Source organism: Colossoma macropomum, unplaced genomic scaffold, assembly GCF_904425465.1.
Source record: "Colossoma macropomum unplaced genomic scaffold, Colossoma_macropomum, whole genome shotgun sequence".
NCBI classification, from domain to species: Eukaryota; Metazoa; Chordata; class Actinopteri; order Characiformes; family Serrasalmidae; genus Colossoma; species Colossoma macropomum.
Genome location: NW_023494806.1, coordinates 23,270,107 through 23,297,010, shown reverse-complemented (window position 1 = coordinate 23,297,010; position 26,904 = coordinate 23,270,107). Strand labels below are relative to the sequence as shown.

The following is a 26,904-nucleotide window of genomic DNA, read 5'->3' as shown; positions in this document are numbered from 1 at the left end:
CTTTCCCTGCCGTTTTGGCGGACACGGCCTTTTTTGGAGCTGCTTTCACTTCCTAAAGTCTTGCATCCTCTTAAACTTCTTATTTCTTGGAAATGTTTGACTTTCAGTCAGCAGGTCATTAGGCCATGATGATTTGGACGTCTCGTGTAACTGTACTGTCATTCTCCAGACAAAACAGAATAATCTTCCAAATGCAGTAAAATCAGTCACACATTTCTGACTGTAGAGAAACAGAATTCAAATGCCTGCATGGCTCAATAGCTCAAATGTGATTCAGGCTTTGTTCAACAGGAAATTCTGAATGCCTTCTACAAACTTACTGACAGCTCACTCACTGCACTAACAAAGCAGGGTTGTTCATTGTATTGCATCAAGCAAGAACACCGAAGAATCTATAGTGCACTGATGTACAGTCCTGTATGTTTCCAGTTTACACTATAATCCATTTAAATTGTCATGTTGTTTCCGCTCTGGAGAGACTTTACTTCAGCTTCAGCTCCATCCTGGCTTCACCCATTCATTATCACATTTGCAGCCAGTTCATGCACTCATTAATACTCTCATATACCCACCGTTTGACTTTGTAGTTCCCTTGTTCCCAGTTTCCTGAATATTTCTAGTGTTATCGGTTTTGTTTACTCCTTTTTCTGGTTTAGATTATCAATGTAAGATTATGCATCATTGATGAATTTTATGTACCCATCACAAGACACAGATCACATATGATTATTGCAATCAATTACATTTCTTGTAAATATATGTTATGCAGACTTCCAGAGCCACTGAAAGTAGTAGGGGAATGTAATGTGAAGCATAACCCAGTTTCTGATACAGCAGTGGTGTTCTGTGCAGTGGTCCTGATATCCACTATGCTCTCTTTCAGTGAGAATGGAAAAGGCCAGCACTGGTGACGATCTATGCATCAGTGAATGAGCTAAAGTTACAATATCAATCATTTTCTGTAATTTGATGTGGCTTTTCTTCAGTAATGGCTTCTGTCAGCCACCTTCACTTACATGCGAGTAGTAATATAACAACATCAGTACTTCTCTGTAATTATCCACTGTGTAATATGACCCAAAATCAAACCCACACTGTAGTGTTTATTTCATTTTTTTTATTGAAGTCATGTCTCAATGATGCCAACTATTCTCAACATGTTCATTGGTGAAACAGACAAAAGTAAAAAGTACAGAAAACTCCATACTTTAAAAGCAGCAAAATTATTTGCATTGAAAAAGAAGGACGATCAATCTCAGTTAGTTTGAAAATATCAGCGCAGTGAAAGTCCATGGCTGATGAACAGCTTCTCTCTGTTGTCCTCAGGGCGTCTCTGGAGTGAAACTGGAGCAGAAACAGTTCTCTACTGTGAGCGCCTACAAAACACCAAAAGCACTTCTGTGAATACAGATTCAGTGAGTAAAGTGTGTTCTATATGCCGTCAAGCAGCTTTATATCCGTCAATTCCTTATTGGTATAAAGATGAAGCTTCAAGTTATGCCAGATAGACATAAACTAACCTGGTTTCCATCATCTTCTTGATGAGCTCCTGGACAAAGTTGGACTCTGGGTTTAAGCATTTCTTCCCTGCTCTGTCCTTCATTGTGGCACTGCACAGAAACATGAGGATGAACATGGGCTGAGTGATTGAATCAATTCACATGTGTACTGAATGGCAGTGCTTATTACAATCTTAAGAATTAGAGGTTCTTTGGAGCTTTCGGTTCCGTAAAGAACATTTAAGTGGATGATTCTTTTAAAAATCTCAACTGAAAAGTTCTTAATGGAATCAAATGTAGTTCTTCTGTGGAATCCACAAATCGCTTTTTGGCATCTTTATTTTATGTTTTTAGTTATGGTCCTTACATGATCTCTTGTTTTCCACAGGAGGGGCTTGCAGGCAAAATTTCGAGCTTCTCCACCCGATTTAGACGAAGCATTTTGAGGCCACCATCAGCACATAAACACCTTCCTCTGGGCTCTCTTGCCTGTCCTGGAACACAAAGTGTCTTTCATGATGATCATCTAAAACAATAAGAATCAGTGCAAGCAGGTCTGCATTCAGTGATCAATGATTCTAATGTTTACATGAAAAGCTCCAGACTTTCTTACCCCTGATGTCGACCACAAGCAGACAGATGAGAGCCAAAGCTGCAACTGTCTTCATCTCAGTATCAGTCTTGAAGATCTGGTCAGGTTCAGAGACGGTTTGAAGTTCTACTAGAAAGTGAAACTGATCTAGTGCTTTAATTTATACTCTAAACTGGGGCTTCCCCACCTGAGATTCTGGTCCATGTTGTTGTTTTGACTGAGAGTCAGTTTTATGTTTTGGTTTACAGTGCTGTAGGTTCCTTTTTCTTCTAGTCTTTTCATTTCTCGGAAACTCTCTCTGAATACTGCTAAGGTCTCGTGCAGGGGAGCATCAGGGCTGAACTTCAGATGAATTTGTAGAAATTTGCAGAATGCAGACATGAGAAATAGGTCAGAGTTCAATAGGCTGACTTGTTTTAGGTTGAATTATTGCCATTGTTAGTCATTAGTTCTCATTCACATCCTAACTGGATACCTATGATAGAGAGGAAATTTCTGAATATTAACCTACACTGACGAGTGCAACTGAAATGAATTCTATATGTTCAGTGGCAAATTAAAGCAAATAACAATAAATTATATCATACACACAATACACTAATCAAAAAAGTCAAGCAGTAACTTCAAGATGTTTGCACTAATCAAAATTTTCATATTGGTTTTATACACTACTGTTGACATTTACTTACGTATATACTGTACAACAATTTAATATTACTGTGTGAACATTTGTCTTATGTAAAAGCAGAGTAAGTAAACCAGCTAACTGATTAGCAAGCTAGTGCTGGAAAATCACTGTTAGCTAGGCAGTTTGCTACCAAGCTGACTAGCATTATGCTTAGTGCAGTAACCTTAACTTTTTTTTCTTTTGCGCTTATAAAGACAATGAATCGTTGGTCTAGTTCAGGCATGTCAAACTGGGGAACGTCAAGTCCCAAGGGCTGCAGATATTAGCATTTATCCTCATTTAACACTCTGAATTCAGTTCATGAAGGCCTTGCTAATTGGCTGATGAGCTGAATCAGGTGTGTTTAATGAGGCAGTGTGCTGAAGCCTGCAGTGTTTTGGCCCATGAGGACTGGAGCCTGACACATATGGTCTAGTTCATCATAGATTTCCTTTGAATTAGATTTCAGCCTCGGTTTCACAACAAAGCAGTGAAATAAATGACTATCTGATTCTGAACAATTTTATCGGTTTGTTTGAGGAACAAGAGAAATCAGTTAGAGATCAATCAATAACTCGTTAATGGGGATTCTAAGACCCTTTTTGCCATAAGCAAAACAAAACTTTTTAAATTTGTTGAAGAGATATGGGTGAAATCAGCAACTGTCAACTGTAAAGTTCTGTAGGGAAACAAAATTTGGTTCTACTTGACATCTTTTTTAAGAGGGCATTTTACAGCATTACTCCAGAGTTCACTGGTGCACCATCACACAGTGAGACAGGCTGTTCTACTGCTGCTTGTTTTGGTTCCCTTGTTTATTGGTTTATTTATTTATTAGGGACGATGCACACTAATCAACACAAAGTGGATGTGCCAGTGTCAGCCAACTGGCAAACCAACTGTAATCCCCAAAGCCTGATATTATTACTTTTATTAGCCTAAAATAATAATAATAATACTAATAATATGAATAATAATAATGTACAGGAAAAAGGGAAGAAATAAGGAAATTAGCTAAGAAAAACTGCACAACAACAACAGTTCGTCTTCAGCTAAGATCACGGCACCTCCCGAAAGACACTTTGTATAGACACACCCCCTAAGCACCTCGTGCGCTCACAGTCACACACCCGACTGACAGTAAGACATTCCCTTTAACTGTGCTCGAATATTCTGTAAGTTTTGCTGTTAGTGATGTATATTATCAACATATTCAAAATGTGCTGCTCCCACTGAAAAAGCTGACTGACTAAATGAGCTTTACCTAAAGTGAGTAACAGAATCAGCTCTGGAGACTGATCTAGTAACACTATTACTTCTGCTTAATGAACCCAGCAAGTGGGCTAAACTGAGAACATACCAAGACAAGCATCTTCAAAATGTATTATATTTTCCCAGGTCATGAGGTCACAATTACAGTGGTGATAGGTCTTAGGTTTTCATTCACAAAGCATGTTTATAAACTCCTAAAATACATTTTAAACTGGCTTTGTGCCCAACTTATCAGACAATAAGTGAATCATTGCAAAAATATACACTTTTGCCGGTTTTTAATACACTTAAAATTACAGTGATACGTGTTATAATCTTTGTCACAACTTGTATTTATCTTTGTCACAACTAGTATTCTAAAAGACAGATTAGAATTAGGAAAAATGCCTCAATTATTTTTGGCTTATTGTTTACTGAGTGGCAGTGTGTTGGTGGATCCACAGTTTACACATTTTACTCCTAAACATTGCACTACAGTGTGGCCATATTAACCAAACTATTTAATCTGTTGTCCTTTAGTGAAACCCTGACTTCCATTACTCCACTAATTCAGCTGTTGAGATTGTCTAATATCATAACTGAAAAGTTCATTGTTAGTTCATCTACAGATGCTGACAGGAAAGTTATGAGCAAACATTATCATGTACGTTATTAATGAGAATTTATTACAGTTAAGACATCAACGTCAAAACCAACAAAGTACATAAAAAGAAAGTGTTTCAGAAAAGTCTGTACATTAAACATCTCACAGTATAGTTACATAACTGCATCACATATTTATATATATATATTAAACATCAGACATATTTACAGTATTAACAATGTACAAGTATTTTAAGCACATTTATATTTGAAGTAGCTTAAATATTTGAGGTAATTATATGTACAGTCAGTGGGGTTCACTGTCTCACAATGTGCTCACAATGTTTACAATCTCCTCTTCCACATCTTCACTGTTGTTGTGTCACAGGCTTCACTGCAGACTCACTGAAAAACAAACATAAAAAATATTCATTTTAATTTGATCCCCTTTTACTTAAAAATATATTTTGGTCTTCAGTGCTTTTCACTGAATAACAGCTCAGAGTACTGTAGAACTATCAGTCTTACTGTATTCAAGCTGATGTTCTCACCTCTTTTTAAAGGCTCTCTTGATGTAATTCTGGGCAAAACTGGATTCTGGGTTCAAGCATTTTTGTCCAGCTCCGTTCTTCAAAGTGACACTAAAAGAGCCAAAACAAACCAGTTAGATGACTGAAAGGATTTGAACTGTTTGGTATTTTACATCATTTGATTCTGAATTGATGAGGACTTACATAATTTCCACATTTTCACACGATGGACCAGCAGGATAAACTTCAACCTTCTCAACACGTTGTAGACGAACCACGTTCACCCCAGAGCCTTGACATAAGCACCTCTTTACACTCGGCCTGGCCTGACCTGCAAACAAATACAATTATACATCATACATATCTTTAACTACAGTATTATATTTGTTTGTTTGTACAAAATACAATAAGCTATAGTTAAATTTAGATCTGATCAGTGAAAGACAGAATCCTACCTTGTACGTGCACCATAAGCAGACAAGCGAGAACAACAAAAGCTGCAGCAGATTTCATTTTGCTCGTGTGTTGCTTGAAGAAGCTCTCTGTGATGATTTGCTGGTTTCTGCTCAGGCAGCTGTCAGAGTGAAGCAGTGAATGAATGAAGACCGCCACTCTGCTTTTATACACCGAGGATGGACTTTCCCTGCCGTTTTGGCGGACATGGCCTTTTTTGGAGCTGCTTTCACTTCTTGATTGTTGCTTCTTCTTGAGTTTCTTGTTTCTTGGAAATTTTTGATTTTTAGTCAGCAGTTAATAAAGCCAACTTTTACCATGATGATTGGCGTCTGTGCTCCTGTGTAGCTGTACTGCATCATTCTTCAGACCAACACTGAATAATTGACAACATTCTAAAAAATAGCACAGAATAATATTCCAAATGCAGTAAAATCATATGTAACATATTTTTGACTCTAGAAACAGAAATCAAATTTCTGCATGGTTGAAAATCACAAATTTGAGGCCAATACAATTAAAATGGAAATGATGTCTACCACAAGGAGACAGATGAGAGCAAAACCTGCAGCTGTATTCATTTCACTCCAGGTCTTGGTCTGGTCAGGTGCATTAGTAAGTGAAGGTTATCCAGTGCTGTAATTTTAATTTTAAACTGGGGCTTCCCCTGTGAAATTCTGTCTCTGTGATTGTTTTGAAGGCCAATTTCACTTTTGGTTCAAATGGTGTAGGTTGTTTTTGTTCTGGCCTTTTCATTTCTTAAGAACAATTTCTCTGATCTGAATTTTTTATACATGAAACATTTGTGAAAGGATCCACATTAGCTTTACCGGCCAAGTACGCTTGCATGTACAAGTGTCTCGGGCAATTACTACCAACATGAATGGCCAATACATAATGCAAATAATTAACAAATAATACAATAAACAGAGAGACAGCTACAAATGCTATTGTACAATATGCAGTTCATACAGTCATATGCAAAAGTTTGATTTTCTAAGTGAGAATAAGTTAATACAGCCTCTGTACTGGAGGAACAAATTTAAATATGGCATGTTTCTGCACATTTTACTTTAACATACTGGAGAAAAATTCAATGTAAAATGTGCCATAACTTTTGCCGAAGTCACGTTTTATGTTTTATCCCCCGTGTGTTAAATTCCTCAAATAAACAGAAATTGCACAGTAAAATGTACAGAGGTATGTTCTCTGTAGAGGATGTGTTCACTTTTATTCATTTAGAAAATCAACACAGTCTCATTTAACCAGGTGCGCCCAAACTTTTGCACACGACTGTATTTCAAATGTACTGGATATTTACAGCAACGATAAATTATTTTAAAGAGTATAGAAACGAGGGCCATAGTCTCCATCTCAGATGCTCTGCCCACACCTGGACGAAGAGTCTGAGTTGGCCACCACTGTTGGGATTTGGCATTCTGATTGGCTCTCTACGCGTCCATTTAAACACATTTCTGAGTGGAATGTTTATGAGCCCAGTGGGAAATTAACATTTGCAAGCAGTTGCTCACTCTGCTCGCCATGACTGAGCCTTTCAGAGCAGCATCATTGCTGGATTCGCTGTTCAAGAGTTTTGTTTGAACCATGTAGTAGATTTCAGCGAGACACCCAAGTGTGTTGGTTTCAGTGGTCGTCATGATTTGAAAATCTTCTTCCCTCGCACATCACACTAAAACAGCGGCCTGTGGTCGGTCATTCTGTATGTCGGTCAAATGGTCTTTCCTGGCAAAGTAGACGGTTCTTAGCCATGTAAAGGAAGAAATGCACCAGACTCTCTAACCACAGACAAACATCTTTGTGAGACTAGCTGTACAACAACATGAATATTAATAATTATGATTTGTTTTAAAGTATTTTGAGCATTTTCAAATTGTGAACCCAGTATCGCAAATTAAATTGAATTGCCCCATTAATGAGAGTTTGCTGAGTTGACTTGCTTCTTTTCTTGTGTTGAATTATTGTAAAAAAAAAAAAAGACTGCTGTATTGCATTTTATTTACCAACATTTTTCAATATTTCACAATAAACCATCAAAAGTTTAGGTGTCAAGAAAGACTTATTGATATTTTATTTTTACTGACTAAACCAAACATTTGCTGTGTTTTCCTCAGTTCCAGTGATTCTCACTCTTCTTTAAGATTAGAATTTACAAAACACTGAAGTGAATACACCATTATATATCATCACTGTCATAACAAAATGTTGTATCTCTAAAATGGTAACTTTTTTAAGGAGAAGGAAAAACCATTCTTAACTAACATACTTTCATCAAGAAATTTAACACAGTGCCAAGGGCAACTGGGCTTTTCAAGTTATGCGAAAAAGAGAGTTTAAGTCATTACTTTGTGACTGAATTGCACATTTACACATGATGGTACATCTCTGAAACACAGATGTCTGAAAGTGGTCACTGCATGCTGGTTAAGAATGACTGAATATGCCATCACTGCATCCAAAGAGAAACAAGTATCTCGAAAAAGGTAACTTTACAGAAGAGGGAAAAAAAACGTTCTTTACTTTCAAAGTAAGTTAATCTAAAGAGATTTTATATTGAGCAGTTTTGGAGCATTTCAATTCAGTTCAGTCATCAGGAAACTTTCAGACAATGTAAAGGACAGCTTTCTCCAATGATGTAGAAAACTAAAAATCCACTTTGGACACTGATGATATACAGTTACTTTGGTCAGTGTATTACAGTTTTATCCGCACTGTTTCTTACATCACACACGGAAGCTGATGACAGATTGAAAGTAGGAGTAGTTTTAGTTCAGTTTCTACTTCCAACTGCACACTTATGAAACTGAAGCAAAACTGTGTGGTTCTCATTATTGGGAAGAAGTTCAGTTCACCCCCAAACTCTTCATTCCTCCATCTGATCCAGATTTAGAACTAGAAAATGCTGACATTAAGAGTTCATGACTGCACAGTAACAGGAACCAGTTCCTACGAAGGGTATGTGGAATGGAATGTTGTTTTTTTGATTTAACAATGAAAAGTGCTCAGTAGGTGTGAGACAAAAGAGCAATATAGCATCTTTTAACAATATTTTGGGTTTAAATCACCCAGAAATCAAAATTGACCTTTTTTTTACTTTTTTACTTCACATCCTTGATCTTGTTAAGCATCTCAGATTGCTAGAGGATGGTGGGCCACTGTTGGCCCACTGATAGCAAAGCTGGTGACTCCACTGGCTTTTTGCTCAACGTTTTCCTAGTGGCCCATCAGTGGTCAAGCAGAGTGTTAGATAAAATGCCACTTTTCATCGCACATTTTCTACTCACAATCCAGTTTCTTTTTTTGTTATCCTTTGTAAATTAGTGAAATATGTCACAGCACAGAAGAAAAATACATTATGATTTCTGATTCACATTGACCTTAAACATAATATGGATATGCAGAGGCCCAAGTATATTGGGGACTGAAGACAAACCCATCCAGCTTTTAAAGCAATTTTTTGTCATTCTCATGCAGAATGTAGCTTGGTGTTGTCACGCTTTAATAAGCATGGACGTTCCTGAAAATGGCGGCATCTAGAATGCAGCATACATTGCTACATAATGTGTTCGAAAAAGAAAATGTCAAAAAAAAAGAAATTGCCCCCGCAATAGGAAACTTGGTGTGAGAAAATGAAAAAGGGAGTCTTTTTCACCACAGGCCACTTTTCATAGTAAGTTTGAAGATTAAAGTGCCCAATTAAAAGCTGTTTAGCTAGCTTTAAAACTGCTACTAAACTAACTAGCAATGTTGACCAAAATGTGCAAATAATGTTTCTGTTTAAATTGTTACGTAACATCAGCTATCATCTTAAGTGGCTATACAGCATGCTTTTTTGCAGAGGAATTATAACCACAATAGCTAAAATAATGCCATTGTTAGCTGGTTAGATGCTATTCTTCATGACTGACTCGCACTTCTTTTATTACTAGTTAAGGACATCTGAAATTGGTCTGCAGTCGACCTGGAAAAGATGTTTATAAAGACGTTGTAAAACTCTTTTTTGACCCTTGTAAAGATATCTTGTGGATGTCAGTGTTGAACGTTTGGGACAGTGGCTTTTTGAATGAGGCTCAATATGTGACAGCCAATTAGAACAGAGCTTGTTTAAATATATCTGTCTTAAAGGCATAGTAACAAGAACAGCCTGTTTAATTCAAAAGGATAAAGACAGGTTGGATAGCGTGAAATGATGAGGATGAAATAACTAAATAATCAAACAGTTACAAAATGAACTTGCTTTTAATTCTACTTTTAGTAATGACAGCAGACAGTTAGAATGAGAGGCAGAGCAGCACAGGGAGAAGAAGTGAGAGAGGAACTGGTGCCGGAGGAAGAAGTGAGAACAGCAAAACAGGTACAGCAGTGGTACAAGAAGCACAGGCAGTGCAGAAGTGCTTCTAGAGGTAAATTATGCTAAATGAAAATAGATTTAATATAAATCTCTAATAGTGTTAAGCAGCTACCAGCTACAATTACAATACAGGTGCCAAGTAAGAATGAATTTGCCTCATCAAAAGCATTTTTTGCTCACAATGGATACCCCCTTAAATGGCCAGGGCCCATTACACACTTCTATAACCTAAGAATAACTCAGCCAGTTTGCACTGAAGTCCCTGTAGTTACTGGATAGTAAGCCTTGGTCTGTAATATGCCTGGGATTTTAAGGGGTTAAGCTAGGTGGCCTGGCTCAACGTATCAGGGGAAAGCTCCAGTGTCCCCTCATTATCTCATTGACTAGACACTGGAGCTATTTAGACAGTTGTGGTTGCACAGTGCATAGGAGAAGAAGTTTGTCTTTGTCTGTGGAATCTACACATAGTTTTATAAATGAGGTCCCTGCGCATATATGGCTGTCCTGAAGGCCTTGACTGAGTGGGTCAGATGTAAAATAGAACTGAAACTAATTCTTCAGGATGGTAGATCCCCAGGATCAGAGTTGGACACCACTCAGTATTTTTGCTGGTTTCTTTCAGTGATTCCATACTTTCACTTACTTCACTGGTTTAGTTGCTGAAATATTCCTAATATCATCACTGAAAGTGAAATATTACCTTAGCACACATACACGAATATTGGTATCCATACTGAAAGGTGATACTGGGCAGACATTTATTTGAACATTGCATGGCATGTTGCCAAAAAAGAGCACAGTACATTCTTTGAAGGTTTCAGGCAGCATCATGAACAAAATTTATTTTTTTATTTTTATTTCATACACAGACAACAGTTAAAACATCAAAAAATACAAAACTACTTTGTATTTCAATTACATATTACAAAATAAATACATACATATACATATAGTATGTACATATATACAGTATTTATGGTTAATAGGGCTTAATGCAGGATGTTTACAGCCCCCTCTTCCATCTTCATTGCCATTGTGTTTTACTGGGTGCTCCTAAACAAACATAAACAAATATTTTGTCATTTTCTGTTGGTCTTCCATGCCTTTTCAATGATTAATAACTTAGAATGATAATTACTATGAATGTATTCCAGTAGATGTTCTCACCTGTCTTGAATGGCCTTCTTGATGTAATTCTGGGTAAAACTGGAATCTGGGTTCAAGCATTTTTGCCCTGCACCGTTCTTCAAAGTGACACTAAAAAGCAATTTAAAGTTAGATCCCTGAATGTAATAGACTTAAGTTGCACCACACGTCTTTAAATGAGAAGTTACGGAACTCACATAATTTCCATGTTTTCACAAGCTGGACCATCCGGATGAATTTCAATCTTCTCAACACGTTGTAGACGAACCATGTTCACCAGAGAACCTTGACATAAGCACCTCTTTACCCCAGGCCTGGCCTGACCTGCAAACAAATACAATTATATATAATTTACTGTAATGTTACACATCTGTTTTATGTTTTATAAAACAATGAGTTACAGTTATATTTAGAAAGATCTGATCAATGAAAGAAAGACTCCTACCTTGTACGTGCACCACAAGCAGGCAAGCGAGAACAACAAAAGCTGCAGCAGATTTCATTTTGCTCGTGTTCTTGAAGAAGCTCTCTGTGACGATTTGGAATTGGCTGGTTTCTGCTCAGGCAGCTGTCAGAGTGAAGCAGTGACTGAATGAGCTCTAGTCCTCTTTTATACGCTCTGATTGGCCTTTCCCTGCTGTTTTGTAGCAACTTTCACTTCCTGCATCTTGCTTCCTCTTGAATTTCTTATTTCTTGGAAAAGCACTGGCTTTTAGGTAGCAGTTCATAAGGCCAGATTTCATCATGCTGATTTGTATATCTTACTCTTTTTTCACATTGCGCCACTCTTGGCAAAAGTAATTTTCAAATAAAAAAAAAAAACAAATTAGCCACTGGGAGCATACTTTCAGCTGGAGAAATGATGGGACTCATTTAGCTGACACTGTACCAATTAGACACACAATTCATTGATTTTAAATTTTTGAATTAAAAAGGATTTGGTGTTGATACCCAACAGCGATTCAATTTAGCAATTCAAGCTTCTTTAAGAAATAATATTATGCATCAAAAGTATTCCTAAAAGACTTCCTCTGATATGTGTCAGGCAAAAAATGAAAAATATTTTCACACATAAAGGAAAATAAATTCCAGTTGAAAACACTAAAGACAAGGTTCTTACCACAGGCAGTCAGACTGATGCACATTCAGACTGAACTTGGTCCTGCTCCCCACTTTATGTGTTGCACTACACCTACTGCACCCAGACAATTTACCCATGAAACATTATACTTCACTCACTTTATATGCACAGACACTTTAATCCGCACACATTGACTGCAGTTGTTCTTGTTTATGCTGCTAAGAACTATTAGTAATTATCAGTGGATAATATTACTGCTGTGGGCCAACAGCAGGCCTATTTCTTTCCCCAACCCTATTGTACACCGTCCAGTCTCTACTGTCCTGTGCTTAAGAGTTGTTTTTGTTTTATATAGTGTTTGTGTAGTTTACTGCCTATATTTTATTTCACTGTGGGCTGCTGCTTTCCTGTGTTGAATGTGCAACCTGTCGTGGTGTAACTATATTTCATTCCTTATTCAACACATCTGTGTTGAGAAAGAATGACAATGAAGTTGAACTTGACTTTGGCTTTGACTTTGACTTTGGATTTTTTGTGATATCTGGTGCCACATTTTAAAAATACTGTAGTCTCCCCTACTGACTTATTCAGCCATGAATGCGCAGGAGACGTGAACATGCAGAGCGTAGATTCAGAGCACCAAGAGAACACCAGACTCGCAGTAAGAGAGACCATTTTGTGTAAATAAAGTGTTGTGTTAATGATGTTATTTGTGTATAATCTGTGTTTGGTTATGGGGCAGTTGGTGTGGGTTTACTGTCTACCATCAACATAGAATGAGTGGCTAGAAGTGACCTGCCTGCTATCCTGGCCATTCAGATAGGGCTTCTGTACTGCTGCTGTGTTTAATGAAAGAGTTATGTTTCCTGCATCTTCTTCTTCGCTGACACCAAAATATTATCAAAAGCTACAGTATGAATTCAGTTAAATGCATTCAGAATTTCACAGACAGGGCTGCACTAAATCCAATATGACAGAACTAATTATGCCTGTTCAGGGTGTTTTCTGCCTTCCGCCCAATGACCGCTGGGATAGGCTCCAGCACGCGACCCAGAAGGATAAGCGGGTTTAGAAAATGTGTGTGTGTGTGTGTGTGTGTGTGTGTGTAATTATGCTCTCTTTGTAATCCCACAATCAGTTGGGCAGTGATTTTTAAAGTGATGATATCCACGATATTCTCATAAAAGCATGTTGAGACATATTGTGATGTAACAATTTTTGATTTCAACATTTCTAGTGCTACTAAGACTAGATACCTGCTTCCTTTCAGCATGGTTATTTTGTTACTAGATGTGCCTAATCTCTAACATACATTACCTTACCAAGACCAGTCTCTACTATTTTTCTAATAACATAACTGAAAACTCATGTCATCTCATCCTGCATTTACAGATACTGATAGGAAAGTTGGTATTGGACACACATTATTGTGAGCACTTATTTGGCATGTTGATAATGAGTAACACATTGCGATTTCTTTCTGTTATGTGAATAGTTTATTGTAGTTCAGACAGGAAAAACAGTTAAAACATCAAAACAAAGTATTACTAAATATAATCTCTGTAAATTTTGTGTATTAAACATGTCAGTACACCATTATATCCTTCTCATAAATTAAATAACAAACATATTGTATATGTACAGTTTTTACAATATCATAACATAGGATTTTAAAACTAGTGATGTTCACAATCATCTCTTTCACATCTTCACTGGTGTTTTGACACATGCTTTACTGGGCACTCCTGGAAAAAAAAACAAACACATTACAGTCTTTATTGGCCAAATTTCAAATGTAGAAGGATTTTCTCTTGTAAGTGAGAATATATACCTTACGTATATATACAGATGTTATATAATACAACAAATATTTTCTACCTTTTACTGAATGATAGCTCAAAATAATGTAGAATTAACTTTGTGTATTCAAGTTGATGTTCTCACCTCTTTGCAATGGCTCTCTTGATGTAATTCTGGGCAAAATTGGATTCTGGATTCAAGCATTTTTGTCCTGCACCGTTTTTCAAAGTGACACTAAAACAGCAAAAACACACCAGTTAGATGGTTGAATGGAATTTGGTTATATAATTTATACTTCATTTTTGCTATGAAATCTTATTAGACTTACATAATTTCTACATTTTCACAAGATGGACCAGCAGGATAAACTTCAACCTTCTCAACACGTTGTAGACGAACCACGTTCACCCCAGAACCTTGACAAAGACACCTCTTTACGCTTGGCCTGGCCTGACCTGCAAATAAAATGATCGCTATATAATTTGCTGTATAATTGCAAATTCAATCAGTGTTCTATGCCTGTCAGAGTCATATTTGCCAGGATGTGACAAATGAAAGAAAGAATCATACCTTGCACAACTGACAGACAAACAAGGAAAACAAAAGCTGCAGCAGTCTTCATTTTGCTCTTGTTCTTTAAGAAGTTCTTGAGGGTTCTGTTGGTGATGCTCTTGAAGATGCTCCAGATGCTTTGAGGATGAGCCAGTGCTTATCTAGTTTTATATGCTCAGATTGGGCTTCCCCCTCTCCCAACTCTTCATTGGCTACTTTCAGTTTCCATAGCACAGCCTCCTCTCAATTTCAACTTCCTTCTTCCAAGGAACTTCCAGTGGCAAAATTCCAATTTCATCACTGCTTGTTTTGAAATGAAGTCATGAATACAGTCTGCAGTTTCGTTACTCCATGCTGGGTCTGGATGCAAGTTATTTAATGCAGCTACAGATTGTAATTACATACGTGCATCTGATTCCTAGACTTAAAATAGTGTTAATCTGTTGGCAAATATTCTTTTGGCTTGTCGTCCAGCCTCTGCCTCTGTCTTGATACTGAGTCTGCTGCCATTGTTGAATGACAGCTCACTAAGGCTTTGAGATACATGGCAACAGTACATTGTGCGGAATATGCAATGAGCTTCTAATATGTCCACCCATTTGCTGCACGACCCTCCAATGTTCTGTCCAATCTTTCCTGAACTGCAAATGCATGAAGAAGAAATGTGTTTTGCGTTTTCCATGCTCTCGGTACATTAACTGTGCATTTACAACCTGTACAGGTTCATACGCACAATGCGGACGTAATGCGTCTAAAGTCCTATTCAAGCTGGATTCGTTTTACCAGCGGAGGTCAGACTGTGGCTGTCACAATCATAGAATTTTAACTGATGATTAACTGTCACATAAATAATTGTGATTAACAATTAAATTGTATTGCTCATTGAATTCAACTGTTAAATTATAAGCCTAAAGAGGCCAAATTATAGAGGACACTTTGCTCTGGAAATATTACTTACCAGACTTGTTACATTGCAGATTACAACTTGCAGAAATTGCAGATTCATACTGAATTAAAATCACAAATCTCATCAGTAATCTCTCAGATTACAGCATCTCCCCAGATAAAACTAATCCAGCTCCAATAGGGCTTAATTTGCATGTAAAACTCCTGTAAAAGGCTTTGTTTGTTAGAGTCTTACATTTTTTAAGCTTTTAAACTGTTTGTTTATGCAGTTTTTAACTATTTGTGCATTTGAATAAAATCACACTTCATGCTTTTGTAAAAGTAATAGTTGCTTTGAATGTCATGTACTTTTTTAAATATTCCACTGTAAGATTAGGATTTGGAATTCTTTGTAATAGTAAAACTTTAGAGAAAAAGGAACTACTTTGGGGTTGCTCAATGTGGGTTTATTTGTTTCTTTTTTTAGAAGATGTGAAGGACATGCTTCTCTTCAGAAGGACAAATGAAACTGGAACTGAACCTTCTGCTCTTTTCCAAAGGAAACTAACCATCCAGTATCCAAAATGACAAACATGCGCAGCATGTGGTCTTGAGTGTTCTGATAGAAGAGGCATTGATTACTTACTTCATGCACTTCTTCCCTTTCTAAGGGAATTGGAATCATAATGATGCAGCAGGAAAAATCAGAAAATTATTGTTTTCAGCTCTAGAGATGAAATAATCAAATAAATGTTTATTGCTAAAATATTTCTGTTTGATGTGGCCACAGAACATTTCTTTCAGAGGAAACACTGCAGCAGATTTGGCAGCGATTCTCAAGAGAAAAAGAAAGACAGGTCTATATTTTGGATGATGCATCTTTAAGAATGATATTTCATTAAAGTTTTCCATTCCCTCACAATAATGATACTGTGTGAATCCTCTGCAGCTCTGCGTATGAGGAGAGGATGCTGTTTACCTGTTGAGGTGCTGAAGCCCTCTGGTCAGTTGTTGAGTTGTGTGAGTACCATAATCACTGTATATTTTTCCAAATAAAGTGCATTTGGTTTATTTGGTTTAAAAGACACTTATGACTAAGGTGTGACCACACAGTTAAAAAAGAGGGTTCTTCAAGGGTTCTTTAGTAAAGGCAGTGGTTCTATTTGGAACCATGAGTTCTATATAGAACGATTTCATGCTTAAATGGGTCTTTGTGTGGTGGAATCTTCAGACTAATGGGGAATGTGTTGTATATGGTTGTATTTGGTGTTGGTATAGATAGAACCTTTTTGAAAATGGTTCTATAAAGTGCCAAAGCAGGTCTTTCTGTTATTACAAGCTTGACATTCTAAAAATAGTGAACCAATTTTGTGATATACAGAATAATTTTCTCCATTAATCTGAAAAAAGTGTTAAGGGAAAAGAGGGCAGACTTTCCCATGTGAAAAGTTTTTTGTTTTTTTTTGACGCTAACCAGTTTACTTTTTGTTTCACAGTTGTTTGGGTTCCTTTCCATTTGCTTTTTCATTTCTTGGAAACTCTTTCTTTGATTGCTGCTGAGGTCTTTGCAAAAGTGTGTAGAGTTGCTGTGGTCTGTGGTCGGATTTTACCTGGTGGAAAATGGCCTTGCCGTCAACTGGACAATTTATTTATCTTCTTTTTAATTGTTGCGAAATTATTCAATTGTAAGAATAATTATAAAGTGGTAAGAAATGTAGAACACAGAAGACTTTTCAGTGCATCAATAGGCCCTTTTTCCATTTCTGCATTTGTTCTGCTGGATGTTGGCCTACTGATTGCAGGATTACTCCGCTTACACTAAATCAGCAGCAATAATGATGGCCAAGTAGAGCTTGTACAAGTGTTCGAGCCCAAAGAAAAAACAACCTTACCTCAGTATTGATGGCTTCCTAACTGATAATGGGCAGAGGAAAAAAATGCTTTTTGCCATTTGGAAGTGTCAGCATTTCACTGCTATGAACTTACGTTACACTGAACAGTTTACGCTTTAAAGTCGGTTCTGTTCTAAGCCACTTTCAGTGGAACAGTTTTCATGTTTACCCTCAAATACTGGTGGCATTTTAGAGAGCGAGTGCTTGGCAGGGACAAGATGGTTGTGTTACAATTGAATTCCTCAAGTAATGTGTTTATTTAAGAACCACAGCCAAGGAGAAGCTCCTGGTAAAAACCCAGAGATCTTCACCTGAAGCAACGTTACATGAGATTAAATAGTCCCCAGAACAGGGTGTTGGTCCATCTCATTGGTCAACAGAGTACAAAGAAGTTGCAATCAATTGGTTATACCTAATTGTGAAATGAATGAACAAGAGAGTGTTAATATATATGCAAAATAAATGAGAAGGAAGGAAACACATGGTCAAACTGGTCACATCCAGTGTCTTAGTGGTGCTCTAATCTGTATCATGCTTGACTACAGAGTGTAAATGTATTGTGAATATAAAAGTTTTATGATTAACCACATAATCTTCTGTTTATACATGAATTTACTATTTCCATACAAACATCTACAGTGGTGCTATGGGTCATGTTGACGTGCCCCACTACCGGTATGTATGCGTGTTTATTTCTTGTCAACTAGTTACTTGTTTGCAAGCTGTTTCACATTTCCAGCATGGCTAATGAAGCTTTTTGGTTGCAGTTATTTTCACCAATGCATTGTTTTATCACTGATTGTACTCTCATAGCTCTGACATGATTCTTCCATGAAAAATGTAAATCCTTTATTCAGCTTGGACCACATTGTATGTTTGGTGTTCTCCAACAATTCTGGACACATCCTCGAATTTTAATCTGGGCAACTATGACAAACTATGATAAAGTGACATACCTTTCCATTGAGAGCTGAAGTTATATGAGCAGCAATATTTCTGAGGTTAATAATGCATAAAGCAACAGCAGATTTTGTGTTAACCAGCATTTGCGGACTTCTGTTTCTTGTGAGAAGGACCTGTGAATGCTAGACTGTGTGGCAATGTGGCATTTACTCTACAGTGCTATTGGTGTAGCTAATTGATCATTCTCATCCAAAGTACAGTATGACTTGGACACACTGAGTGATGTAGAGAATATAATCTTGCATTTCCTTCTAGCAAGTTAAGAGTATTAAGCAGTGGTGCCAGAAAACTATAATCCTAAACTGGACCAGATTTGGTTGTCCATCAGGTCCTTCTGTTTGCTTGTTAACTGGCTAATGAAGATGCAAAGTGTTCTAAAACTGATGTTACTGTACTTGTTCAGTTTTGTTCACTGTAGAACTGAACAATTTGGGACCAATGTTTCATTTAATTGTGGGATTTGATTGTGATTACTTTCTGTACATTTAGAACTAAGATAACTCCATCAAAACATGAAAAGAGAGCCATGTTTAGTGAGTTAGGTTCATTTTTGCCTATTTGTTTTTCTATCTTCAGTAAATTTCGAACAGTGGGCGAAAACGGGTAAAATGCTCAATTGTTAGCAATCAAGACAATCAGCTTTCATTCAGTTTCAGTCTGCAATTGACATAGAACAGGTTGATTTCTGTGGACTGTGAGAGCTAAACAGCCATTAACAAATTACATCACAAGTGGCGATCATTGGGGTCCAAGCACTATATGGAGCCAGGGGAACACAAATAAAGGGCAAACACTGTAGAATATTTAATAGATTTGTAATAGATGAGGGGTCTTAAGAGACAACATCTGCCAAAGTTTGTACACATTGGCCTTGGTATGAACTTGGTATTGAATAGTATTTTTTTTTTGCAGTTTGCATTGAGTTGTTGAACTCAATGAAGTAAATAATTCACCAACAATTTTCACCCCCTCCATGTTTTATTCTCATAGTGCATCAGAATTTAATGTCAAAATCACTCAAATTTTCTGCAATAGGGGTTTTAGTTTCTGAACATTTTTCACTGCTCATGAATTTTCATGTCTGCTAAAGATATATACAGTTTTTAACTGTTCTAAAATGGTATGCATGATTCTAGGTTATACAACAGTTGGTTCCGCCATGCAAGGTTTTTCACAAACTCCTAAACACCTAAACAACCTGGAATTAGCCAGAAATGAACTGAATACCATTCGGCAAACAAAATGGGCTGTAAGATGCTTTACTTGCTGGAATAAAACAACGTTAATATTGATCTGGCAAAAATTGAGCTAAACAAAACTGAGCTAAACTTGATATTGCGGCAGTTTTATGGCTCAGTCTGATTTGGTCAGAATCTGAAGATGAGACTACACATTCGGCAAATGGTATTTAGTTCATTTCTGGCTAATTTGAGGTTATTTATGTGTTCTCCTGTCACACCTGCTGACTGAAAAGCTTGCTCAGTAGTAATGACAGTTTCAGAATTTAGTGTAAGGAGCTGGAGAATGAACTGCTAGCTGTGCAGCGAGTGAGCAGAGCTCGTTACTGTGACGTAGAAACACACTGCTTGTTAAGGAACTATAATTTGGCAGAAGGAACTGCTGACATTAAAACATATTAAATTCCACGTTCACAGCCCAATTTATTTATTTCTTACTTTATTTATTTAACTGTTGTATAAAAGCAATAGAACACTCGAGGTTGTGTGTTATCAAACACTCCCTCTCATGTTCTATTGCTTAACTATTACATGGAGTGTAACTTGGAATTTTATTATTTTGTGCTCACTTTCTAGCATGGTGCTCTCTTTTGCTTACTCTGCCATTGAGTCCACATGTATGTACAGTTTATTAAGCTGTCGATGTCATTCTAGTGAATGCTATGCCCTAATATTATATTTGAGATGCTAACTGTTTTTGATGTAATGTTTTGGGAGGGCTGTATGGTGCCAAATAGGTCACATTGATTTTTTGTGCTGGATTCTAGTTCTCCATGCACAGATATTTCATGTAATTGTTAGTTTCAGTGTTGAAGGAGATGGCATTAATGTATTTAGCTGCCAATACCAATAAGTTGTAACTGTGATCATTTTAAGCTATGTAATGATCTGCCTGTGCATGACTATCAGCCTATTAGCCTATTGTGGAAAGAGCAGAATGGTTACATTAGCTACATTCATTGAACAGGTCCCGTCAATATGTTAGGTAATATGTAATGCTACCTCTAAGTTCACTTTCACTAAAGCCTATTGTTCTTTCTCTTGGTGAGTCCCTGACATACATTGTTTTTCTCCAGTTACTGCCATTTATTGAAAATTTATATCATCTCTCCACACGTCCACAAGTAGTGAAGGAATAACACTTTGCATATTTTTTCTTTATGTTTCTTTTATTTACATCAAAACCAAATATATCTCTTTCACTGTAATAGTAGGATTTCAGAGAAAAGAGAACCTTTTGAGGTAGTGCAGACTTTTTCCTTTTCCTTCTTCTATTTTAATAACATGGTTTATGGTTAATGACAGACTTCTCTTCAGGGACACATGAAACTGAAACTAAACCTCTCGTTTGTACGTTTGCATTCAATTTCTGTCCTTTCTGAATAAAATTGGAATTAAACAAGAATCATAAGAAAGCAGCTTGAAAAACTAGATAGATGACATTTCTGTAAACATCAGCATCATCATTTTTGTGATTAATATAAAAAAGTCTTATTCAAAAACATCCATAAAAGAGAAATGATACAAATATATTTGTTCTGGATGAAACAATATAACATATAGTATTGTATCACATTGTGTTGCAGCGTATTGTCTTATTATGTTGTTGTATCGTGACTGGCTTTTTAGCTTGTAGCTGGAGTGTTAGCTTGGGGCTAACATTAGCTTGTGACTAGAGCATTTGATTGGGACACTATAAACTTTGATTTTAAAAATGATAATTTTATAATGTTAAACTAAGAAACAGAAAATGGAAATATTAGCACATTAATGTAAGGCCTTCTCAACTACTTCTTTTTTTTTGCTGTATCAAAAAACATACCGACTCGAGACACCACTGCATCATACTGAGTCAAATTAGACTGAAAATTGTTCTATATAGCACCAAAATGCTCCTTCTATTGTTCTGTTGTTACAATTGGAGAACACTTTTTGGTTCTATATGGAACCAATTTCAGTAGTGTTATATTTTATTTTAAATGGCCACTTTTGAACCTAAATATCAACTAAATGGAAACAAATGAAAGTTAGTAGTATCCTAAAAAGTTTTGATGTGCAGTGTAAATTTCTACATGTGGCCTTGTTAACCCTTTGAAATCACAGGCGTATTACATACTAAGGCTTATTATTCAGTACATGCAGGGACTTTAATGCAAAGTGGCTGAGCTGTTCTTAGGTTATACATGTAATAAATAAATGTAATGTGTAACAAAACTTTGGCGGCGTCTGTGGGCCCTGGCCATTTAAAGGGTTAAAAGTTCAAACACAGTGAAATGACTTATGTCCTTCCCTGTTGTTGGATTTCAGAGAAAAGTAAACTGTTTGTGCTTGTTCTGAGGTTTACTTAGAGTTAGGAAGAGTAACTGCATGTCATGTCGGGGCTAAATACACATACATAAATACTCTTTCAGGAAAACTCTTAAAAATAAAGATTTCAAAAAGGGGTCTTTGGAACAATCCCAAAAAGGAACCACTATTGGTTCATCAAAAAAACATTGAATGAACCTTTGAAGGATTATTTTTGTACATTATATGGTTTCTATACCAATTACATTTTTTTACATACTGAACTGTCATTAAGGCAGTACCCCTCTTGTAAGTGGAGCTGCACTCTCAACTAAAGGTACCCAGACTAAAGGACACATGTTCAGTACCCTTTGTTAGGCGATCAAAACTGTACCATATTCCACTGAATTTACATTTTTCAAGTTGTATTGACACCAAACACTCTGTCTTGTCTCCAGCCTTTTTATTTTGTTGTCCTCATTGTGAAGAGGTACAAATACATACATTTGTCCTGGGAAAAACATATTTAAGGTACACAGTTAGAACCTTAGAACCATTGTTGTTCATTTGAACGTACATTAACATTTTTTGTACCTTGACAAATGAAAAATGAACCTGCGTAGAATCATTTTGGCAGCTTTATTTATAAGAGTGCAGGTTTATCCAGTCTGTCTCTTTTGATTTGTGTGTTCTCTGATCTTCTTTGCATTGGAGGCTAACATTTTGGACTCTTCCTCTCATCATCACTGGTGTTTGGCCACATGAATTATGTGCTCCTGCACAAACCAACATTCATTACTAAAAACAGTGTTACGTTTCTTCACCCAGTAGAACGCCAAATTCATTTCTGTCCTCTATTCTTGTTTAATCAGTAAGCAACAGCTCAGAAAAATACATAATATTTAATATTCATGTATTCAAGCAGATGTCCTTAGCTTTTTTCAGATACTATTTTGAAGTAATTCTTGGCAAAGTTGGATTCAGGGTTCAGGCATCTTTGTCCTGCACCATTTTTTAAGGTGGCACAGCAAAATAGGAAAATAATAAAAGTTAGAAAGCTAAATTGAACTGAATTATGTTTAACAGATCTTTGTATGAGTGGTTAATGAACTTACATAATTTCGATGTTTTCACATGATTGACTGGGAGGATAAACTTCAATCTTCTCAACACGTTGTAGACGAACCATGTTCAGTCCAGAACCTTGACATAAGCACCTCTTTACACTCGGCTTTACTCTATCCTGTTCTGCAAATAAAAGAAAGTTATCGCTGCTGTCGGAACAAAACCTTGTATCTTTACAGGAGAAGGAAAAAACATACTTTACTTTTAATATGTCAGTGCAACTAGAGTTTTTCCAAGTAATTCTGAGCCATTTCTTTTGCTCCATTCATCATGCAATTTACACATGATGTGTAATTTTCAAAGATCTACAAGTAGTTTGTACCATTGTTACATTTTTAACATCTATTTAAAGCTCTGCAAACAGTACTGGAGACACATTTCAATGTAGTATGACAATGAAAGAATCCTACCTTGGGCTTGCGATATAAGCAGACAAGCAAGAGAAACAAAAAATGCAGCAGATTTCATTTTTCTCTTGTTCTTGAAGACACTTGAGAATGATTTTGAATTTGCTGGTTTGTGCTCAGGCGGCTATAAGGACGAAGCAATGATTGAATGAGGACGATTGCTCGACTTTTTATGCTCAGATTGGATCATCCCCTCTCCATTGGTGGAAATGGCCTTATTTGGTAGGCTGCTTTCACTTTCTGCCTCTCAACAAATTTCATTGCATTGATTTGGTTGTTGCCATTTAATCAGCACTTAACAGTTATTCTTTTTTATTATTAATATTATTATTTTGTTTGAATCATCAACTTTTTTCTGTAGATATAACAGCGAATTTCTGGATGTTCTACATGTTATTGATAAATTCTAAATTCTGCTTTTATTCAGGCTTTGTGGAGAATTTGAGATTTTTAACAGAGCTTACTGACACTCCAATTACTGTACATACAAGGTCAAATATGCTCAGACAGCTTTTTCAAAAACAAAAAACATAGAGTATTTTATAGTTTACAGAGCCCCTGAAGGATGGGCTACACTTTTTATGTAAAAATCTATCAGGTGAGCACCAGATAACATCAGGTGAGCATTAGATATTATGTGGTGAGCACAAGTTATGGACATGGTATGTTTTTTGTTTGATAGTATCTCGTGCTCACCTAATAGTATCTGGTGGTCACCTGAGAGTTTCTTGTGTGCACCAAATTTTAGTGTTCGAGTCTGTGGGACCCACTTCAATGCTTCCCAAAATTAAAAATTGTGCGACTTATTATTATTTCAACCCCAGATTTCTTGGCCTTTGCTCATTTTCTGTGAAGAACATATAAAATAGCACATTTTCAATGACTTCTCACTGTTCACACCCTACACATTTACATTGCACGTGGTGTTGGGGTGAACCTGCAGGGAGTAAAAGTGTGGAGGTACTGTGTCTCTCCACTCTGTTCTCCTCCTACATGGCCTGCCATTAGTGTGTGTGTGTGTCTGTGTGTGTATGTGTTTGTATATGTGTGCGTTTGTGTGAGGGGGGGACAACACGGACAGGCTGTGGACTGGCTACAGCTGCTAAAGGAGAACCCTACACTGGCCACTGGTGATATTTTAAACATCTGGCATTTAACACAAATTGTTATGGCTGTATTGATTTAAAAAAACAATAATGCGGTGGGCCCACCAGACCACTGAGGAACAAACACATCAACACCACACAATGGTTAAATAAAATATTTTGCTGTTGTTGGTTGTGTCGCTTCAGTAAATCCCTGACCTAAATTGTCTCTCTAATCTAATTGTTACTGTTTGTCTAATATTTGACCTTTCAATTGTGATACTTCACATCTACAAATGCTGACCTTTGATGGTGGGCAGACATTATTAAGAACAGTTCATTGGCATGTTGCTAATGAGTAGTATATTACATTTTTATTTAAAGTTTCCACAGTATATTTTATTATATATTTCTCAAGTGTCCAGCATCTTTATGTGTACAAATTATTGTATTCTAGATACAGCACATAATATATAGAGGTAAAGCAGTTAAGACATCAAAACTGATAATATATACACAAAGTAAATCACAAACTCTAATAACAGCTTTTTTCCAAACAGGCTATGTATACAGTGGTGTCACTCTCATTACTGAATCAACAGTATTTACAATTTTACAATATTAGAAAACATTTCATGTTCTTATGTCAGTTAACTAGTTAGCAGGGCACATTATCAGAATTAAAAAAAAAAAAGACGATTCACAGCCTCGTCTTCCACATCGTCACTGGTGTGTTGCCACTTGCTTTACTGGCCACTCCTAAAACCATAAACAATTTGTTAAACGTCTTTGCAATTCTTTTTCTTCTACTGCTACTAACTCAGAAAATACATAATAATTACACCAGTAGATGTTCTCACCTGTCTTTAATGGCCCTCTTGATGTAATTCTGGGTAAAACTGGATTCTGGGTTCAGGCATTTTTGCCCTACACCATTCTTGAAAGTGACACTAGAAGGAAAAATAGCAAATCAATCAGGTTAGACTCCTGAATGGAGTAGAGTTCTGCTATACCCACAGTTCTTTATATGAGAAGTTACGGAACTCACATAATTTCCATGTTTTCACAAGATGGACCAGCAGGATGAATTTCAATCTTCTCAACACGTGGTAGACGAACCATGTTCACCGGAGAACCTTGACATAAGCATCTCTTTACCCCAGGCCTGGCCTGACCTGCAAGGAAATACAGTTATATATCATTTAATAAAGTATTACACATCTGTTTTATGTTTTATAAAGGACAATGAGCTACTACATTTTTATGGATTCTTTAGTAATGGGAATGGTTCTATTTAGAACTATGAGTTAGTTCTTCAGACTGATGGAGAATATGTTGTATATGATTTTATATAGAATCTTTTTAAAAATGGTTTATATAGCACCCAATTGAAGAACGCTTTTTTGTTCTATATGGAACCATTTTCAACAAGGTTCTGTATAGAACCATATACATCACAATGTCCATCAATCTGAAGAACTCTTTTACCATGCAAAGAACCATTTAAGCATGAAATGGTTCTATATAGAACCATTCCCTTTACCAAAGGACCTTCGAGCACCATCCTTTTTTAAGACTGTAGATGACAAATGAAAGACAGACTCCTACCTTGTACGTGCACCATAAGCAGACAAGCGAGAACAACAAAAGCTGCAGCAGATTTCATTGTGAAGAAGCTCTCGGTGATGATTTGGATTTGCTGGTTTCTGCTCAGGCAGCTGTCAGAGTGAAGCAGTGACTGAATGAGAAATCTCGGAGCTTTTATATGCTCAGATTGGCCTTTCCCAGCTATTTTGGTGAAATTGGTCTTTTTGGAGCTGCTTTCACTTCCTAAAGTCTCGTTCCTCTTGATCTTACTTTCTAATTTCTTTGGTATGTTTGGGTTTTTAGTCAGTGAGATTTTGTCACTCTGATTTTGATGTGTTTTCCTTTTTTTCCATTGTGTGGCATCATTCTTCAGACCAGCACAGAATAGCTGTCACAATGTAATAAAACCACCTACTTTGGACAGTAGAAACAGCCAGGTTCCTGCATGATGTGCTTAGTGTGGACAAATTATTCCAAATTGCAGATTGGTGACACTTCATAATAAGGGTACATGAATTATCACTAATTCATGTCTTATGTTGTATGGAGAATTATTCACTCATATATGTCATTATGAATATGCATAAGTTAGCCATGTGTCATACATGTCCTAATGCAGGAGCAATGTACTAATTAATGTTCTAATTAAGGTACCAATATCATTAGTTTACAGGAGACATTCATGATGTTCATACAGGTCTTCACTGTAGTCAGCACTTAAATGGATAATGATGATTCCTCACACGTGACATAACGAATGAATTAATTTGATGTACCCGTATTTTACTTTTACTATACCATATAAATATGTTTTTGCTGTTAGTGGTTGTTTCCCTCAGTGAGTCTCTGGCTTACATTGTCTGTCACATTGTCTCCATCCTGGCATTCTATTT

At 36.6% G+C, this 26,904-nt stretch overlaps 5 protein-coding genes across 5 annotated transcripts; all 5 read right to left on the bottom strand.

Annotated features, from left to right (window-relative positions):
- Positions 1-1,114: 1,114 nt before the first annotated feature.
- Positions 1,115-2,209, bottom strand: LOC118827312 (C-X-C motif chemokine 11-1-like). The gene is made up of 4 exons (XM_036598623.1): positions 2,113-2,209; positions 1,867-1,993; positions 1,521-1,610; positions 1,115-1,376 (listed from the first exon to the last, which is right to left on the bottom strand). Exons 1-4 carry the CDS (start codon positions 2,165-2,167, stop codon positions 1,364-1,366), a joined length of 285 nt encoding a protein of 94 aa, XP_036454516.1. The 5' UTR covers positions 2,168-2,209; the 3' UTR covers positions 1,115-1,363.
- A 2,476-nt stretch (positions 2,210-4,685) lies between these two features.
- Positions 4,686-5,719, bottom strand: LOC118827306 (C-X-C motif chemokine 11-6-like). Its single transcript, XM_036598617.1, has 4 exons — positions 5,598-5,719; positions 5,347-5,473; positions 5,164-5,253; positions 4,686-5,017 (listed from the first exon to the last, which is right to left on the bottom strand). The coding sequence occupies exons 1-4, from the start codon at positions 5,653-5,655 to the stop codon at positions 4,981-4,983; spliced, it is 312 nt and encodes a 103-aa protein (XP_036454510.1). The 5' UTR covers positions 5,656-5,719; the 3' UTR covers positions 4,686-4,980.
- Positions 5,720-10,777: 5,058 nt separating this feature from the next.
- On the bottom strand, positions 10,778-11,681 carry LOC118827309 (C-X-C motif chemokine 11-6-like). Its single transcript, XM_036598619.1, has 4 exons — positions 11,556-11,681; positions 11,308-11,434; positions 11,132-11,221; positions 10,778-11,017 (listed from the first exon to the last, which is right to left on the bottom strand). Exons 1-4 carry the CDS (start codon positions 11,611-11,613, stop codon positions 11,005-11,007), a joined length of 288 nt encoding a protein of 95 aa, XP_036454512.1. The 5' UTR covers positions 11,614-11,681; the 3' UTR covers positions 10,778-11,004.
- A 1,989-nt stretch (positions 11,682-13,670) lies between these two features.
- Positions 13,671-14,669, bottom strand: LOC118827313 (C-X-C motif chemokine 11-6-like). The gene is made up of 4 exons (XM_036598624.1): positions 14,562-14,669; positions 14,320-14,446; positions 14,136-14,225; positions 13,671-13,936 (listed from the first exon to the last, which is right to left on the bottom strand). Exons 1-4 carry the CDS (start codon positions 14,611-14,613, stop codon positions 13,924-13,926), a joined length of 282 nt encoding a protein of 93 aa, XP_036454517.1. The 5' UTR covers positions 14,614-14,669; the 3' UTR covers positions 13,671-13,923.
- A 10,133-nt stretch (positions 14,670-24,802) lies between these two features.
- LOC118827401 (C-X-C motif chemokine 11-6-like) lies at positions 24,803-26,145 on the bottom strand. Its single transcript, XM_036598748.1, has 4 exons — positions 26,033-26,145; positions 25,473-25,599; positions 25,285-25,374; positions 24,803-25,183 (listed from the first exon to the last, which is right to left on the bottom strand). The coding sequence occupies exons 1-4, from the start codon at positions 26,088-26,090 to the stop codon at positions 25,171-25,173; spliced, it is 288 nt and encodes a 95-aa protein (XP_036454641.1). The 5' UTR covers positions 26,091-26,145; the 3' UTR covers positions 24,803-25,170.
- Between the last annotated feature and the right edge of the window lie 759 nt (positions 26,146-26,904).